Genomic DNA, 17320 nt, shown 5'->3' on the forward strand with positions numbered 1-17320 from the left:
AAATGGCCTATTAGACACAGCAGAAGCAGCAAGGAAAGTTGGAAATCCAAAGGTGAACTGTGTTCCTTCTCCTGTTATAATCTAATGGTTGTGGCTTGTATACAGAAATAGGTTTTTAGAGCTCCTATAAAATATATTATTGATGAACATTTTGTTCTAAGTTCATATTGCACACGATTGCATTTTCTTTCCTTACTCTTTAAAACTCACAGAGTGCTAATTCCTCCCCCGGTTTTTTTTTAAGTCCTTTATTGTATGACAGTTTATGCAAGTTAACTTCTTCCAAATGTCCTTTAAACCTCTTGAATGAAAATGGTTTACTTTGCGAATAAATATTTGAGCTTTTCCACAAAAAAACCCTCTCACAAATGCACATCAACTCACACACATTTGAATGTGTATATATAATGTACTACACTTTGGATTACTGATCTGGGACTTGCTATTATGACCACACTTGTAGAAATATTTGAATGTAACTGATTTGTTACATAAACAAATTGACTGCAAAACCACATTGTGCAATAATGCAGCTACACCACAGCAGCCATTTTCTTGTCACCAAAAGCTTCTAAATGGGTAGCCTGCTTTTCTACTTTATGGTCTCTATAATTCTAAAAGGAAAGAAAGAAAATATATATATACTCAGGTGAAAGAAATGAGCTCTGTAACAAAGCTAGTTTCTTAAATTGGAAACTAAAGTTTGAGCAAACCAGCCATCTTGTACCTGTATCATACACAAATTGGTTTAACTCTTATGAATTTCCCCCATGAAACCTTAATAATTTTCATTTTGAAGGGTGCTGAAATCTTAGTCTTTTAGAGTAAGCAATGAAAGCTAGTATGGGATTCCAGTGCAAATCACATGTCTACTCAATAGTAAGACCTATTGTGCTCAAAGAGGCCCCAGAAAACTGGATACAGGATCGTAGCCCTGGATGCTAGAAATAAGCTATGGTGGGTTGTTTGTTTGCTCACCAACCCACTTTACTCCTGCCAGACAATCAGGTGTTCTGAGGGCTGTCATGGCTGGTTTACCTCTCAGTGCGACCAACCGCTCCCTGCATATATCCCAGGGCCATTTGCAGCACAACTCCTCATACCCAATTATTCCTGATGGCTGATGCCTCCCCCCCTCTGATCATTATATACAGTAGCTGTCAAATATTCATGTTGCAAATCACAAAACAAGGACTTCAGTACAAATAAACTTTTTATTGGGTTACATAGCTGAGATCATGTAGATTATAATGAGAAAACCCCAATAAGTATAGATGTGGTCAGTGATCATGATGCCCTGCTTTCATGGTCTGTATTGCTTGGAAATTTTCACAAATTGTAGAGGGGAAATTTGAATGAATTTCACATTCAATCGAATATGTAGTGGACAGGCGAATGTTCGTATTTGTGAAGGACCGCAAAAATAGTTAATTTAAAAATGAAATTCAGAAGGACCAAAAAAGCAAAAGCTAGGAACACATCCAGCACATTTCCAAGTGTCAATTCTGTATTGGTGGAGGAGTGGAAAGCACTGACGATGGAGTAGTGAGTGAGTATGGTGGCATTAGTGAGATCATGAGGAGTGGCTGGATTTTCTGCCAAGTGGCTCCATAACCTATGCTAACAATCCACTCTCAAGCCAATCTGTCAGGTCAGGACACCACAACAAACCAAGCTACCCTGAACACCCCAAAAACAAGTCATGGGTTCTCAAGGTGGCTTGTGTGGTTAGCAATGCACACTGATTAAACCATGCCAGGTTTGGACATCATGACAAGCCACCCTGAAACAAACAAGGTTGACAACCCACCATGGCTTACCATGTCATGTGAGCCAGGCCAATGACAAACCAGGAATGTGCTACAATGAAATGGAACTTTGGCTTATTCGTCCTCCAGTTCATGTGGGAGAAGCAGAGAAGAGTATGCAACCCCAGGGCTTTAGGCAGGTTCCTTTCTCCTTGAGCACATAGCACTAAATTATGGTATTACACATGGATATGGCTAGTAGGTCTATCAATCAAAACTTTATATCAAATCAGAAAAAGGTGTTCATTTTGAATTTTTGGGAGGGAAATGTTGTGGTTGGCAACTATAACGTCAAAATAAATGTTTGTATCCAATTCTGTGCTAGATGTCATACATGCAAGGAAGCTTTTCTGCCTTTTCCCCTCTACTGCAGCCCCAAACATTTCTCCTGAAGTTTGAGAGTCCCCCCAAGAAAGAAAAGAAAGAAAGGCTTGAAAGAAAGAAAGCTTGTTGACTTTTAGGATATCTAGGGCTATCATACACAATAGCTCAAAGCAGTAAGCCCAAACTCATTTAGCAGAGAACAAGACTAATGAAGTTATGAGGACTTTACTTTTTGGCCTCAGATTCCAGGGTGGGGTGGGGGGAAACAGTGCCTATTTTCATAATTTATTATATTCCTGGGCTGTTTTTTGAAATGAGATTCCTCATTTGAAGCCCTAGTTTCCTCCACCCATGCTCCTCAGCAGTGACCAAGGGGAAACCGACCAATCACTCAGACATTTCCACTAATTTTATTTGGTGCTTCAGCTTCTAAATGCAAGAAGCTGAACTGTAGTCTATTAAATGCATTACACTGTATGAAGCATCACTACTGTTTTAATGTTGATTTTCCAAGCTGACACAGGTGAGGGTAACAATTTGATTTCACATCTCAAAGCATAGTGTCCAATCCTAATGTTTTCTAACTCCTTTCTTTTTCATAACACTTCTCCCTCCCCACATCTGCTAGAGTAAACAATTGCATGTCTTGCAAAAGATTCCTTTATATTATACTTTAGAATAAATTAGTTAATACCAATTTTTGTTCTTGCTTTGGTTTTCGTTACAGAAAGGCTACAGGAACAAGCATATTTTTCTACTTTTGGTTTTTGCAGATATTTTGTAGGCATTCTTCAAATTTATGCTTGTCCAGGAAACACGGAAGCTGCAATTTTCAGAAGTCTGGAAAATTGGGGGGGGGGGGGGGAGAGAAAAGATAAATATTTTAAGAATTCCCTTTTTCATTGTTTGAAGAAACAAGCTTTTAATTTGGCTCTCTTTTTAAACAAGGATGACAGACTGCTCAAATTAACTATAATATTACTGAATTACTTTGCCTAGAGGAGAAGTAAAGCATGGTATAGTATATTTTCACATAGTACAGACCCCTGATGTATCCCAACAGTCAAATTATTATCTATTATGTTTGATCAAGGATTCTTCCCTTTAAGGTAGCCTATTTTTTAAAAAAATATATCAAGGAAGAAAAATATATTCTATTTCTCATTTTTATTTATTTATTTATTTATTACATTACAAGCTCTCTGGGCGGTTCACAAAACATTTTTGTGTTATGTCAATGTAACAATGCCAACTTCATAGGCTGAACGATTTATTTGTTACATTTTTTTTAACATTGAAGCTCTCTGGACAGTCCAGAAATAAGACTTAGAAACATAAAATGCAGTAACATAATAAAACATATATGAAAACATTTAAAAGTTTAAAACATAATAAAACTAGAGTAAAAACCAAAGTAAAAAACAGCATCAATGCAAAGTTCTTAAAACACACTAACACAAATTTTGTGTTGCACAAAGCCAAATTTGGGATCACGTTATCTCAGCTTATATCATGTTTAAAGGAATATATATTTTGATTATGGTTACCAATGCTGCAGATAATGATAACAGCTGTATCCAGTGGTGGCTTTGTGCTAGTGGAAAGTGGAGCAACCATTTTTTTTTAATCTTTCCTACCTACTGCATGCATATCCCATGCTGTTCCAGTGGTTACCCAAAGAATTTAGCTTGTGCCCTAACTTGCAAAAGTGGAAGTATATTTCACCAGTGGAAAGCTGTCAATGGATATAGGCCATTATAATACCAGCGAAGGTCCAGTTCTACATTTTTTTTCCTCCACCATAGGTTCCTCTATAAATGGTAGAGAAAGGACTATTACATGTTAGTAAATCCTAACATTAGAAGTTTGCTTTTATTTGAGGGTGGGGGGGACACTGTAGTGTGTGTGTGCGCGTGTGTTGCTATTGTCATCTTGGAGGTTTCATTGCTTATAAACAGCAGTAGAGAGAGAGCATAGGAGCTTGTTGCAGGCAGTAAGTAGGTGCAGTTTTATCAAATGTGGACCTGCCAGCTGTCATTTTTCAACCTCAAGGCTAGGAAGCAGTAGTGCACTTATGAGAAAGCTGCCTTTCTGCAACCTTAACATTGGTGCAGATCATGGCAATCTGGTTCTCCATTAGGGGTGGGATGGAGAAACACTGGGAGCACCAGCACCTGTACTCGATACCTATTATCTTCAAATTTAGGTTTAAAAGTATTGCTTATGAGCTAACTTGAATGGCCACTGTTGCCTTACATCTTGTTGCTTTCTCTAAGGTTAATGAGCGCCCTCTGAAGCTTACCATTTGTATGCTGAATTCATGACCACAAGGGCTGTCAATATGTAGTCTCAACAGCTTGCTCTTGGATGTGCAATTCTCTTCCTTTGGAGTTCACCAAAGTCCAAGCTTCTTTCAGGGGTGTTTTAATTGGCTGGTAAGCCAGTAGAGAATTAAAGTTTTAGCTGTTTTAATTTGGCTTTAAACTAAATCCTCTCTGTTGATCCATCCAGCCCATCTTTGCCCAGAGCTCACAAAATGAAGTATGGTTCAGATGTAAACCCAGTGTGACCATATGAAAAGGAGGACAGGGATCTTGTAACTTTAACAGTTGTATTGAAAAGGAAATTTCAGCAGATGTCATTTGTATATATGGGGAACATGGTGAAATTTCCTCTTCTTCACAACAGTTAAAGCTGCAGGAGCTATATTAGAGTGACCAGATTTAAAAGAGGGCAGAGCACCTGCAGCTTTAACTGTTGCGATAGAGGAAATTTCACCAGGTTCCCCACATATACAAATGACACCTGCTGAAATTCCCTTTTCTATGCAACTGTTAAAGATACAGGAGCCCTGTCCTCCTTTTCATATGGTCACCCTATGTAAACCAGGCACATTCACAAATATGCTGAAAGGCAGCAGTAGCAGTTCAGTTTGTAAAGGTTGTATGAAAAAGAAAACTTACACCCAGGTTTGTGGATGATGATAGTGAGACAATACAGGCAGGCTGACCATGATCAGTAAGGTAGGGCAAGGAGATGAGAGGTGATTGACCGAAATGGCTAGGTGCAGCCAAGCAGGCTCTCTTAATGACTGCTTTCCAAACACTTGAACACTTTGTATGTAATGCCAAGTCATTAAATTCAATGGCTGTTTTGCAATTGACTTTAATAGGATGTGACTGCATCCTTAGAGTCTTTTTTTTTAATAATCCAGAGTACTTTTGTAAGAAAAGTATAAATGTGTTTATACAATACTTGCTGGAATTATCTGGAAAATGCAGTCAATATTTTGACTCATGGTTTCATTCTCAAGATACTAATTAGGAGAGGAATAAAAAGTATAACTTGAAAAGGCAGTTTGTAAACGAGGCTGAATACTAAAAGTTCCCACAAAAAGAACTTGTAGCATTTCTATTACAGAAGCTGGAGACTACAGGTAAAACAATTAATGGATGTGACCTACAAGCCCCCCTAGTTATTATCCGAAGGTTCTTCTAGAGGAATCTTTTATCATGCAATTGTCCTGCCTTTTTTATGGAGGGTGGGACTCCAGAAGACATTGTCTCCAGTTTGTAAGCATCCCGTGTTTTCCTACCACTTCTTTGGTCTTTTCTCTTTCCATAAAACAAAAAATCTGTTAAGGAGGAAAATGCAGAATAGTTGCATAATGTCATTTGATTGGTAGTGCTAGGATCCATCTATCTGGAAGAATTCTAAGTTGTTTTGCTGTCGTGGAATGTTCATGAACGTACTAACTGCTGATGGGCAAAGTGCCAGCAACAGAATGCAAGTTTTGAAGTAGGAAGTGAAACTTCAGTTTGACTTGAAAAAAATGTTTGTAGGGACAGGAAGAGCCATGGGGCTGTTGTCAGGAAGGGGACAGGGTATATGGACTTGTGTACTATTTATTCCATTTCTATCCTCACAACAACAACCTTGTGAGGTAGGCTGGGCTGAGAGTCTGTCACTGGCCCAAAGTCACCCAGTGGGCTTCCATGACCGAGTGGGGACTAGAACCCGGATCTCCTGACCCCCAGTCCAACACTCTAGCCAATACACCAAACTGTACTATTAGCAGTAAGGTAGTCACTCAGGAATGTTGAAGAAGCTGAAGGATGGTCAAGACAGTAGAACGATATGCAGGAACAATGTTCCAGCAACAAGGCTTCCAACAAAAAATAGTGCCAGTGTGATGTAATGTTTGAGTGTTGGTCTAGGGCTAGGATGTGACTGCATCTCCAGAGTACTTTTGCAAGGAAAGTGTAAATCCCCATTTGGCTTTGATAGCCAGTCACCATCTTGCAGGTTGTTGTGATAATATAAAGGGGATGAAGAACAAACATGTGCACCACCCTGAGCTTCTTGGTGGGATATAAATGCAGTTAAATTTATTTATTTATTTATTTATTTATTTATTTATTTATTCATCATACTTATACCCTGCTCCTCAGCCAAAAAAGGCTCTCGGAAATAGACTGTACACTGAAGAGCAGGACTTGATGGAGGGAGAAGGCAGACTGCTTATGAAAAGAGGTGCAGAGGCAGAGAGGTAGTAGTAGTGGTAGGGAACAAGAAAAAAAAAGAGAACTGGAGAAAAATCTACAGCAAGGAAAGATTGTGATCTTGAAAGACGATAGATAAAAGTTCAAGGAAGGAAGATTGTGGGTTAAGAAGGCTGGAAACCTTGAATTAAAGCTCAGTGTTTCATACCAACCAGCCAAATATTTGCTCTTTTGGGATCATTGAGGATTAAGCTATACAACAAAACAAGGAAACAAGCTATATCGCTTGATCTGTCAGTCCAAATTATATATGTACAAGTGGGATTTGCATCAACCCCTACGAGGGGTGTTTCTTTCAAAGCTTCAGACAACTTTAAATAGCACCTGTTCAGGCCTCTCAGGCAGTGCAACTGGGGAAGAGATAAATGAAACCTTTTTTTCTTGCATCTACCTCTGACCTTCCTCTGCTGGTGTTATTACTATATAGCAAGTAGGAAGGGGTAATTTCTGAGCAGTGGGGCGAAAAAAAGATATCCCTTTTTGTTTCCTTTCTCCTTGAAAAATAGGAAGCTGCTTTTATGTGGAGTCAGAACATTGGTCCATCTTGCTCGCTATCGTGTACACTGACTGGCAGCAGTTCTCCATATATTTTTCCCCAGACCTACTGACATGCCAGGGATTACCCCTTGGACCCTTTTCATGCAAAACAGAATGCTTTAATACTGAACGATGATTTCTGGTTCTTTTATATCCTGGTGGGTTTTTTCCTCCTCTGGGCTAGAAGTGAGAACTGCCCACAGAAAACCATGAAAAAACACAGGCTTTCTGTGACTGCAAAGCTGTGTGCATGCCCCTCACTCCACCCAACCACCCACAGAGAGAGAGAGAGATTGTGTGCAGTGCTGAGTCATTAAAATCAATGGTTGTTTTGCAATTGACTTAAATAGAATGTGACTGCATCCTTAAGGCCTTAAGTAGCAGCACAGACAGGAGTTCTTTGTTGATTCAATGTGAACTTGGAATTTCCATCTCCTGATGTGTTCACCAACCCAAAAGGGTTTAGGACCTCTGATCTAGAACTTCTCCTCTGTAGGCTCAACTGCCATCGATATTTGATATTTCCTAGAAGCTCATGTGTCATTGTCACATGATTTGTGTTTTAGTGTTCTTTTTCTTTCATTTTACAAACTTCCATACATCTGTGTACCTAGGGAATCATCCAAGTGTGTAGAAACTAATATCGTACTTTTGGGCAGCCTCACTTTACCACAAGAGTTCAGTATGAGAGGGAATAAGTACTTATTTATTAGCAGTGGACAAATTCAATTTGATGCACCAGTTTATTGAATATTTAAGTATGTACTGAATGAAAGCCACATGATCCCAGAAAAGCAAAGAAACAAATCTGATTGAAATCTTTGTAATGATTTTTGTTGTTGTTGTTGTTGATGATATTGTTTTTTCCAAGAAGCAAACACTTAAGGGGCTCATATTATTTAACAACTCACCTGATGTGCTTTTGCTTGTCCTTTTTTTTCAAAACAACCCTTTGACTTGTTCTGTTTCAGGGTCCAGATCAATGTCATAGAAGCAGGGTCTCGTAGGCAATCCTGGCATAGTGCTCATCTAGGGGAACAATGAACTAGAAGTTACGGTCCTGCGACTGTAAGCTGATAACCACACTGTGCCTATATATGTATGATGAAGTGAAAGTCTATATTGTTCTTTATGGATCCATAACTTCACATGCATTGAGAAGAAAAGAATCAAACCATCTGCTACTTCAATCCCTTTTGCTAAACTCTAAACTTTAAACATTCATTTGTGCCTCAGATTGCTTGCAAAGAAGAACTTCTGGTAAAGAAAACGAAAGGCAAGACTATGTGAAGCCCTGTGTTCTGGAAATTAAGAAATTATCCACACTTTAAGAAGAATATGGTAAAGGAACTAGGAATGTAAATAGTTAACAATAATAGACTGAAGTCATTCACATGAATGCTATACTAATGTGGGCCTGCATTTTGTATTAGGCCTTTCCAACCAGTTCATTGCTGAAGGTGAGTTTTCAGTGTCAAGATGTTATTTGTGCATATGTAATAACCACACAAAAGCATTTTCAGTATAAATATTTCCTCAGTTAATGAAATTAACTTGCATGAATAATTAGTTAATTATACTACTAATACTAATACTGTTACAAAATATTTCATAAATCGTTGAATTTAATTTTGGGCCTGATACTGCAAAGTACTTTAATTAGTGTGTCTTCTAAAAAATAAAAGTAAGTAAACCATTTATCAGAAAGTTCTACAAATTATACAGCTGTTCCTACATTTCAACATTCCACTGAACTAGGGAGTGCTTAAATTTTCTCACTCAGTCTGCCTTGCAAATGACCCCTCCTAAGCTCTGAAACAGCGAGCCCAGCTGAAGGGGAAATGGTGTCAGTTGGACATTTGCAGGAAAGAATCCGTGTGTGTGTGTGTGTGATTAAGTAACCCTCCCTCCTGTCCAATAAGTTTTCTGCACATTTCCCTCTTTTGTTCCCCTACATTTCTGTTAGTAAATTTGGGACCACACATTTACTTGCTGAGTTATTTACCTAAGAATCACATAGTGGGTAATGAGCCCCCGCACCCTGGCTTTCTCTCAGTGGACAAGCTGTATAATTTGAAATACACTGCTATACTTAAAACTAGATTCATAGAGAATTAGGAGGAGGGCTTTAAATATTCCAGAAAGTAAGTAACTTTAATTCTCTATGTTCTGTTGAGAAAGGTGTATTAACTATGAACAACAAATCAAAAGACAAAAAGAGTCACGCCTAAGCAGTGTCTAGGCTAAGGGCCTAATGGGATTAAGGACAAACAAAGCAGGGTTATAAAGGTACCTCTTGCTCATGGAAGGTACCTCCACCTGACTTTTTCAGATCCTCCCCCTTTCCCTCAGTCCCCTGTGCCACAGCTCATTTCATTCAGCAGGGAAACGTTATTGGGATGGTGTGTGTGTGTGTGTGTGTGTGTGTGTGTGTGTGTGTGTGTGTGTGAGAGAGAGAGAGAGAGAGAGAGAGAGAGAGAGAGAGAGAGAGAGAGAGAGAGAGAGAGGGAGGAGAGGGTGGACTTTTCTTTGGGTCCAACCCAGAACATTCATCTTCAGATCAGCTGCTATCTTTGTTTCTGAGGCTTCAGTAGTCACTATCTACATATATTCAATCTAGGATGAGCAGAGGAACAGGTTTTTGTTTTATGTTTGATAAATGGAAACAGGGATTCCCAATATGACAAGATGCAAGACAGTTTCCATTCCATGAGGTACTCACTATACACACTGTTCTGCATATAAGTATCTGTAGAGTTTTATGAACCCCAGTATCCCCTTGACTCTGTCATCAGGTCCTTAAATTGGCACAGTTACTCAGAGGTATACTGCTCCCTTAAATACATTTCAGCATCGGTTGATACACTCAACGCAGAAGGAAATTTGTTACTGCTTAAGTAAAAGGAGAAAAAATGTAAGAGAGGTATCATTTAACTAGAGTTTAGTAATAATAGTTTGGCTCGAAGAAAGAAGGGGAATATATACTAGGCTGGGATTTTGTTTTGTTTTAAAAGTTTAGAGTTATCCTCAAGATAGAATTGGTTGTCATTAGTGACCTTCACAAGCTCCTAAAAAAGAAAATAATAATAATCCCAAAACCTCAGATTGAAAAAACAAATGCCTAAAAGCAGGCAAGGTGGGATTTGGAAAAGAATCAACATTTAAAAAACTCTTGATTTCAGACATTGAGATTGCATTCTTTTCCAAAAACAACTGAAATACCTATTCTTAAAAGACATAGTTTATTTTATTTAAAAACATTTTTATAGCACCACCTCAGCATTTCTGGCATCGTGGTGCTTTACAATCTTTATCTATAAAGCGGAAAGTATGTGTGTGTCATGTATGTCTGGAAATGTTTACCTACTTCCAGATGAGTTAGAAACTTGAAATTTGTCATGGTGATAGGTCCGGTTGTGCAATGTAACAGAAAAATCTAAAAACATGAATTTTGGTGTTTTAAGTATTTTTAAAGAATTTAATAAAAACAACTAGGTTTATGCCTACAACTTCCAGCATGCCTTGGGTGGGAGGCCAGACTTACTGGCCTTTGGCGGCCATTGTGGGTGAATAGGCGGGTTGCTGCTGCATGTCTTTCATAACCCTGATTCCTAAGGTTGGTCTCAAGTAATCAATTCAACATAAAAGGAACAACCCACATAAATAGGCTGTGTCCATTTGCGGTGCCTCTTCCCACCCTTTGTGTGGTTTTAAAAATGTAACTAGATACAACAGCGTGACTGTGAGGGGCCAAACATGCTCAAAGGCACTCCGTCCTGATATTGCTGTTTTCTCAGAATCTGGGGGGAGCAAGTGCACAGCCTTTGCCCTTAAGAGGGAGGGAGGAAGGGGAGGCACTCTGCGCATGCCCAGAAACAGACCTGACAAAAGGAAGGAATTGCCTGGCCCAGCCCTTCAGTACAGGCTCCTGATGGAGCACTTGGTGGGTGAGAAGTGTAGGCCAAGGCAGTCCCAGCAGGCCAAGGAAATCCTAGCTGAAGCTGGGTGCATCCACTGACAGCTGCTTACCTCCCCTCCTCGGCGATGCTACTCCTCGATTGTCAAGAAGCAGCATTGGCAACAAGAGGAAGTCTCAGAGGACGCAGGCACCTGCGGGCTGCCAAAGGCATGCTGGGAGGTATAGTACTGGCATGTAGAGTGGCTGATTTAAAATAAAGTATGGCTTAGCAAACAAAGTCACTATTATCTCTCAATCCTAACTCAGCTCCCACTTCCCTGACCTCTCACTAACTATCTTAGTTCTCCTTCTACCTGACTTTCCTCAACTGCCACTCACCCTGCCCACCATTCCATTCTAGTCTCAGCCGTCAGTCATTCCTCCATTCACTCTTCTGTTTCAATTATATAGTCAGGCTTTCACATCATATTCATAAACTTTATTCAGTAATTCCTGCATCTGTCTTGGAGTGTTGTGGTTTAGTTATGACAGGGGAAAAATGCATCATATAAGATCTCATCAAGTTAAAAGGCCTTGGAATTATTATTTTTCACTTGGCACTGGAAAACCATTAATGTACTCACTAGACAAGCCTGACTGGGAAAAAGAAATCCATAAGCAGGGTGCCACAACTAAGAAGACCCGCTCTTCAGTTGTCTCCCACCACACATCAGATGGTCACTATAAAATATGATAATGACATTCTTCTCTGGTTCTGGAAGTACTGACTGTAAAAATGCCAATGGATATTTACATCTCAGCAACTAATGTATGCCTCCACAGTACATGGTAATCCAAATCCATCCCATTTGACATGCATAACTTTCAACTTGTAATTCAGTGTCTGAATTACATGTCTTTCTATCTTAGGCCAACGTACAGAAGAGGTATTTAAGCAACTTCTTAAACGTAGGTGTCTTCACAATGACAGCTTCATTATCTTGACTTTTGAGTTTTTTTCTGAGAATAGAACAGCTGTTGAGTAGTTGCAGTGAATATGATCTACATCTTTCCTGCCCCCTCAAAAACAGGTAGGTGAAACTTGCAACTTGCAGTAGAATGAGATCCTGAACGTGCCTTCTAAGTTGTATTGTATATTTTTATGGGAGATATTGGTTAGTCAATCTACATGTGAATGCAGATTATAACACATGACATATGTGGAAAGTGTTTCCTATACTTTGACCATATATGCAGAATGTAGGATCTTGGAACAGTGCAGTTTACATGTAGGCAATTTCTGTAGAAATTTTAGAATGTAGTTTTCCTGTTATTAGATTGTATCACCAAATGTACAATGATACATGAAGAGTCCCCAACTCTTTCATTTATTAGACCTATTAATATGAAGATAACAATTTGTTCCCTGAAGTCACAATTCCTCAATACATTTAACACAAGTACAGCTTCTATAAAAACTTAACTGGTTCTGTAATAAAATATTATTTAACTATACATTCTGCTAAACAACCAAACAAAATGGTTTAAACAGAACAACCAAGAGAGGAAATTAGAGCCAGTGTAATCTCACCCAGTGTACGAAACATATACCTTGGAGATCCCAGCTCAGTTGTGAACTCATTAGGTGGCCTAAGGCAAGTTATTCTCCAAAACTTAGCTCCCTCATCTGTTCAATAGAAACAACCCCCCCCTTCTTCACAGCAGTGCCCAAAGAATAAATGCTATAATGCACTCCATACTTGATGTCTGATCTGCAGGAGAAATTCTTCTGCTATTTGGGTGTCTCTACATTAAGCAAAATCCCTGCAAAACCCTACATCCTTACTGTGGCTTTTTGCTTTTGAGTTCTTTGTGGTATTAGGATGGCTCCTTCATACGGCAGGCACATGGCATTTGAAACGAGGGAGCACCTCTCTCCCTTTCCTGGCATGTGTGCAAAGGAGACACTGGGAGTCTTGTTTTTGTTGGTTAACTTGTGATGTGCTGTTTCTTTGCAGTCCCCAGGAAAGCCAGGACTTACTTCTGAGTAGATGTAAGATTTCACTGTAAGTCTGTAACCTTTGGCACACTTACTTGGGAGTAAGCCCCACTGAACTTAAATGGTGCTCTGGTGGGATGGGGGATGCCTTTGTTGCAGGAAGGCAGTTCACCCTCTTCTCCCTCTGATCGCAGCCAGGGAAACTCCTTCCTTGGCAAGTTCATAGTGCATGAAACTGACCCACAAACCTCCATAACAAGTGTGCTACAAATCGGTTGCTTATAAAAGCCCTTTAGAAGTGGGTGTGGGACGGTCCCATGAATTGCAGAAGAACTTTGCACCCACAATAGAACCAAACATTCAGAATAACATTGAAGTGTGTGTGTGCAGTTTTGATTGTCTTCCTTCTGCTTGAGGACTATATATACCCCAGTATTTGGAAGCAAGTCACATAGCCTTATTTGCAAGGCTGTTCTCAATCTTGTGGATATTGAGATCTCAACTGGAACTCTGCTTTTATTCAGATGAGAAAGGAAGCAGGATGAGTGGACCAGGCAGGGTGAACTTTAAGCTAGAAAGTGTTGCAAAGATCTGATGTGCAGAGTGTACCTCTGATTCCCCTCCTCCAGATTCCTCAGTACACAAAATCCCACATAGATATACCGTAAAATGAGGAAGGTTGCACTGTTGCTCCCGGCCCCTCTCCCTTCTTGGAGGGGGAAGGGCTTTGGAAGAGGGAGGGTCCTCACCTGAGGCAGGGTGGAAGCTCCCCTTCCATTATAAAATATTAGTGTTAAGTTATGTTTGTATTTACAAATCTGTGAATCCCCTTAAGAAATTTATACTATGTTGGCAAATTACTGTTCAACTAACTAGGAGAAAAAATAATTCTGTCTAATTGCTTCTGGTTCTTTTTCTGCATTCCTTCACCTCTGTTTCATGAATATGCAATCTAAAACTAAGCGAAAGAAAAAAATGCTTTTTGAAACTACCTTTTCAGTAAGTTGTGTTTGAAACTATCCACTGAACCAGTATTATTTTTATAGTAATTTTATTTCCTGTTACAACAAAACAAAATAAAGGGGCAGGGGAAAATGGATAAGCTTCCTTAAAAAAAGTTCCTTCTATTGGTGGTGTTTGTAGTCCCCCTCCCACTGTGCCGTTTTATCTTGTTTTGTTATAATTGCACTGACCAAGTTAGCTGTACAAATCCTTATCTTTCTGTTCTGACAATTTACCCTAGTTGCATATACTTGGCATATATACATGCCTGAGCCCTGAAATTAAGGAAACAGGGTTAATACTTTCAAAGAAAAGATGTTAAGCTGATCCAAGCTCTGCAAACAAACCCAAAGGACGATGGATCCACTTTTCTTAAATCAAAAGAAGTTAATTTCCAGTGAAACGTTTTTGGCACAGAATACTTTCTACAACTTCACTGTTTAACTAGGGGCATAACTAGCCAGGAATCATCTAGAGTTCAGCTTGCCTCCTCTTACTCCCCCTCTTCTGTGACCCCCAAGTAAATTAAAGTTTTCCATCATGAAGGAGTCTAAAATAATAAGCAGCTCAGGGGTATCAGAAATTCTGCAGCGTACTGAAGGAAAATGATGCTTCAACCTACTGAAGTATTTTCCCACAGAAGGCATCCAAGAAAGTTCATAGCTCCTCCTAGAACTTAACTCCCTGTAAATTGTTGGCAAGCATGCGGGTTCATAGCCATCCACAATTCGCAGTCATAGCTCATTTGTTTTGAGGTATCTTGACTGGAGAATAATATTTTGATGCTAATTTCACAGAGTTTGGTACTTCCAAGTATAAAATAGATGTCTGAAGTAGGCTGATGTTTACTATCTTAAATAGTAAGTAAGTCACATAGCCTTATTTGCCTCATTAAAAGTGACCTCCCCATACTTACTGCACTTAGTCCCATTCTATATGATTGGGAATAGCAATATGTGATCTTTTGAAATAAAGGGATTATCTTATGGCTGGATTTAAGTCAGTTTCCAAAGTCAAAGTCAACTTTCAATTGTAGATACAATTGACTTTGCTACTGACTTTGCTAATATATATAATTGCTCCTCAGATCTTACTTCTGAGCATGTTTAAAATGGGTAAAAACCACATTTTCGCTCCATCCACTGTCTTTGACCTGACCCACTCTGTCTTTGGAACGAGCCACAGATGGGATGTGGCCCCTGAGTGGTTTCCCAAATTGGAATTTGGCTTTTAGATGGGAATAGGTGTCATCCCCCTCCCCCCGATTTATTGCGTACAGACGTGCCAAGATCTCTACAATGAAGGATTCAAAGGCAAGTTAAGCCTTTCTCAAGTTAAAACTTCAGTGGTTTGCCATCTGTAAAACTGTAGCAATGTTTTAGGGAACAACTGAAATTTAGAGAATATAAATAGTCAGAATGACTAGTTTGGGGAAAACATATTATTCTTACAAGGTAAGATACCATTTATCTAGTTATTTAAAAATGAGTCTTGTGGCAACAAATTTATTATGGCATTAATTTTTGTGACACAACTTTAATTGCCTACAACCTTTCCCACAGATGCATAAAGTGAGATCCTCAATTGACAGATTCTCTCTCGCTCTCTGAATGACCAAAAAACACAAGAGTCATAATCTGTGGCCATTTCCCTCTTCTATACCTAGTATGTATATGTCTCAGCTGTGTGAGGATAATACTTCAGGCATTCTGAAGAAACAGGCTTTTTTCTCTGGCTTTGTTTCTTTCCTTCTCTCTCTTGCTTCCTTCTCTCTAGTTCCTCTTCCTCTCTCTCTGGCTCATTCCTTCCTTCTCCCCTCCCTCTCTGTGGACCGTCTCTCCCCCCCCCCCCTTTGAGCATCTCTACCTGAGGCATTTATCATACATTCATGATTGTTCACACGCACAAGTTCACTCATGCAAGTTCACAGGTTCTTCAACCTTCCGTGCTGCTTGCATTGATTTCAAGGGATAATCCACCATTTTAAAAGACACCGAAAATGTTTCTCCATTCATTTGCGTGGAGTGAGAAAAGCCCCCTGCCAAAAATCGGCAGAAGGGACATAGTCCACCTCCCACTAAGGATCTTGTTGCCCCTAGCATCCATGGTGGAAGGTGCACTTTGACATTTCTTGGCAATTTCTTGGCAATAAGGACTTTGTCCCCTTTGTACAAGTAATGGAGAATTGCTCCATTCACTTGCAGGGGGGAAAATAGTTTGGCGAATGCCTGCATTGGGACCCCGGGCTAAAATATTGTGTTTGAATGTGGGAAATCAGAGTTCAGCTCTTTACCTACTCAATGCAGTCGAAGGGCAAATTAGTGGACTAGTTGATACCTAATGCTGAACCATGCTGTGCAAAGAGGGAGGGAGCTGCTATGAGCCTTGGGCTTATACTCTTCTCCACTTCTCCTGTACGGCTGGGAGGCAGACTTTGGAAGCTTTTAGTTTTGCTTTCCCTTAAAGTTGGCTTGTCATATTGACTGGACCAGGGATCCTGGTTTATAGCAAATTCTGGTGAGTTTATCAAGCCAGCTTCAGAAAACATCCAGAACCAGGATGATCAGGGGTCTGGAAACAAAGCCCTATGAAGAGAGACTGAAAGAACTGGGCCTGTTTAGCCTGGAGAAGAGAAGATTGAGGGGAGACATGATAGCACTCTTCAAATACTTAAAAGGTTGTCACACAGAGAAGGGCCAGGATCTCTTCTCGATCCTCCCAGAGTGCAGGACACGGAATAACGGGCTCAAGTTAAAGGAAGCCAGCTGGACATCAGGAAAAACTTCCTGACTGTTAGAGCAGTACGACAATGGAATCAGTTACCTAGGGAGGTTGTGGTCTCTCCCACACTAGAGGCATCAAGAGGCAGCTGGACAACCATCTGTCAGGGATGCTTTAGGGTGGATTCCTGCATTGAGCAGGGGGTTGGACTCGATGGCCTTGTAGGCCCCTTCCAACTCAGCTATTCTATGATTCTATGAAGTAGACTTATTTTGAAACTGAATTGGTTAATAACCACAATTCCTGGACTGGATGATATAATATTCAAGGAAAGCAGAAAAAAAGCTGCCAAATTCTCTTCCCAGATGCATGAGGAGTGGGAAGGGTGGAGCATGCAAGCCCAGCTTGTTCCTCCTCATGCATGTCTTTCTAAACAACGGTTTAGTGCAGGGGTAGGCAACATGTGGTT

At 39.9% G+C, this 17320-nt stretch overlaps 1 protein-coding gene across 1 annotated transcript in view; it reads right to left on the reverse strand.

The window, feature by feature from the left end:
* Window positions 1–1195: 1195 nt before the first annotated feature.
* MTHFD1L (methylenetetrahydrofolate dehydrogenase (NADP+ dependent) 1 like) overlaps window positions 1196–17320 on the reverse strand; it is a 150426-nt gene continuing 134301 nt past the window's right edge. The window contains exons 27-28 of the mRNA XM_063124539.1: window positions 8143–8260; window positions 1196–2972 (exon numbers count right to left, since the gene is read on the reverse strand). Of these exons, the coding sequence (XP_062980609.1) occupies window positions 8171–8260 (90 nt within the window). The 3' untranslated portion in view covers window positions 1196–2972; window positions 8143–8170. The remainder of the gene's footprint in view (window positions 2973–8142; window positions 8261–17320) is intronic.

Source organism: Elgaria multicarinata, chromosome 4, assembly GCF_023053635.1.
Source record: "Elgaria multicarinata webbii isolate HBS135686 ecotype San Diego chromosome 4, rElgMul1.1.pri, whole genome shotgun sequence".
NCBI classification, from domain to species: Eukaryota; Metazoa; Chordata; class Lepidosauria; order Squamata; family Anguidae; genus Elgaria; species Elgaria multicarinata.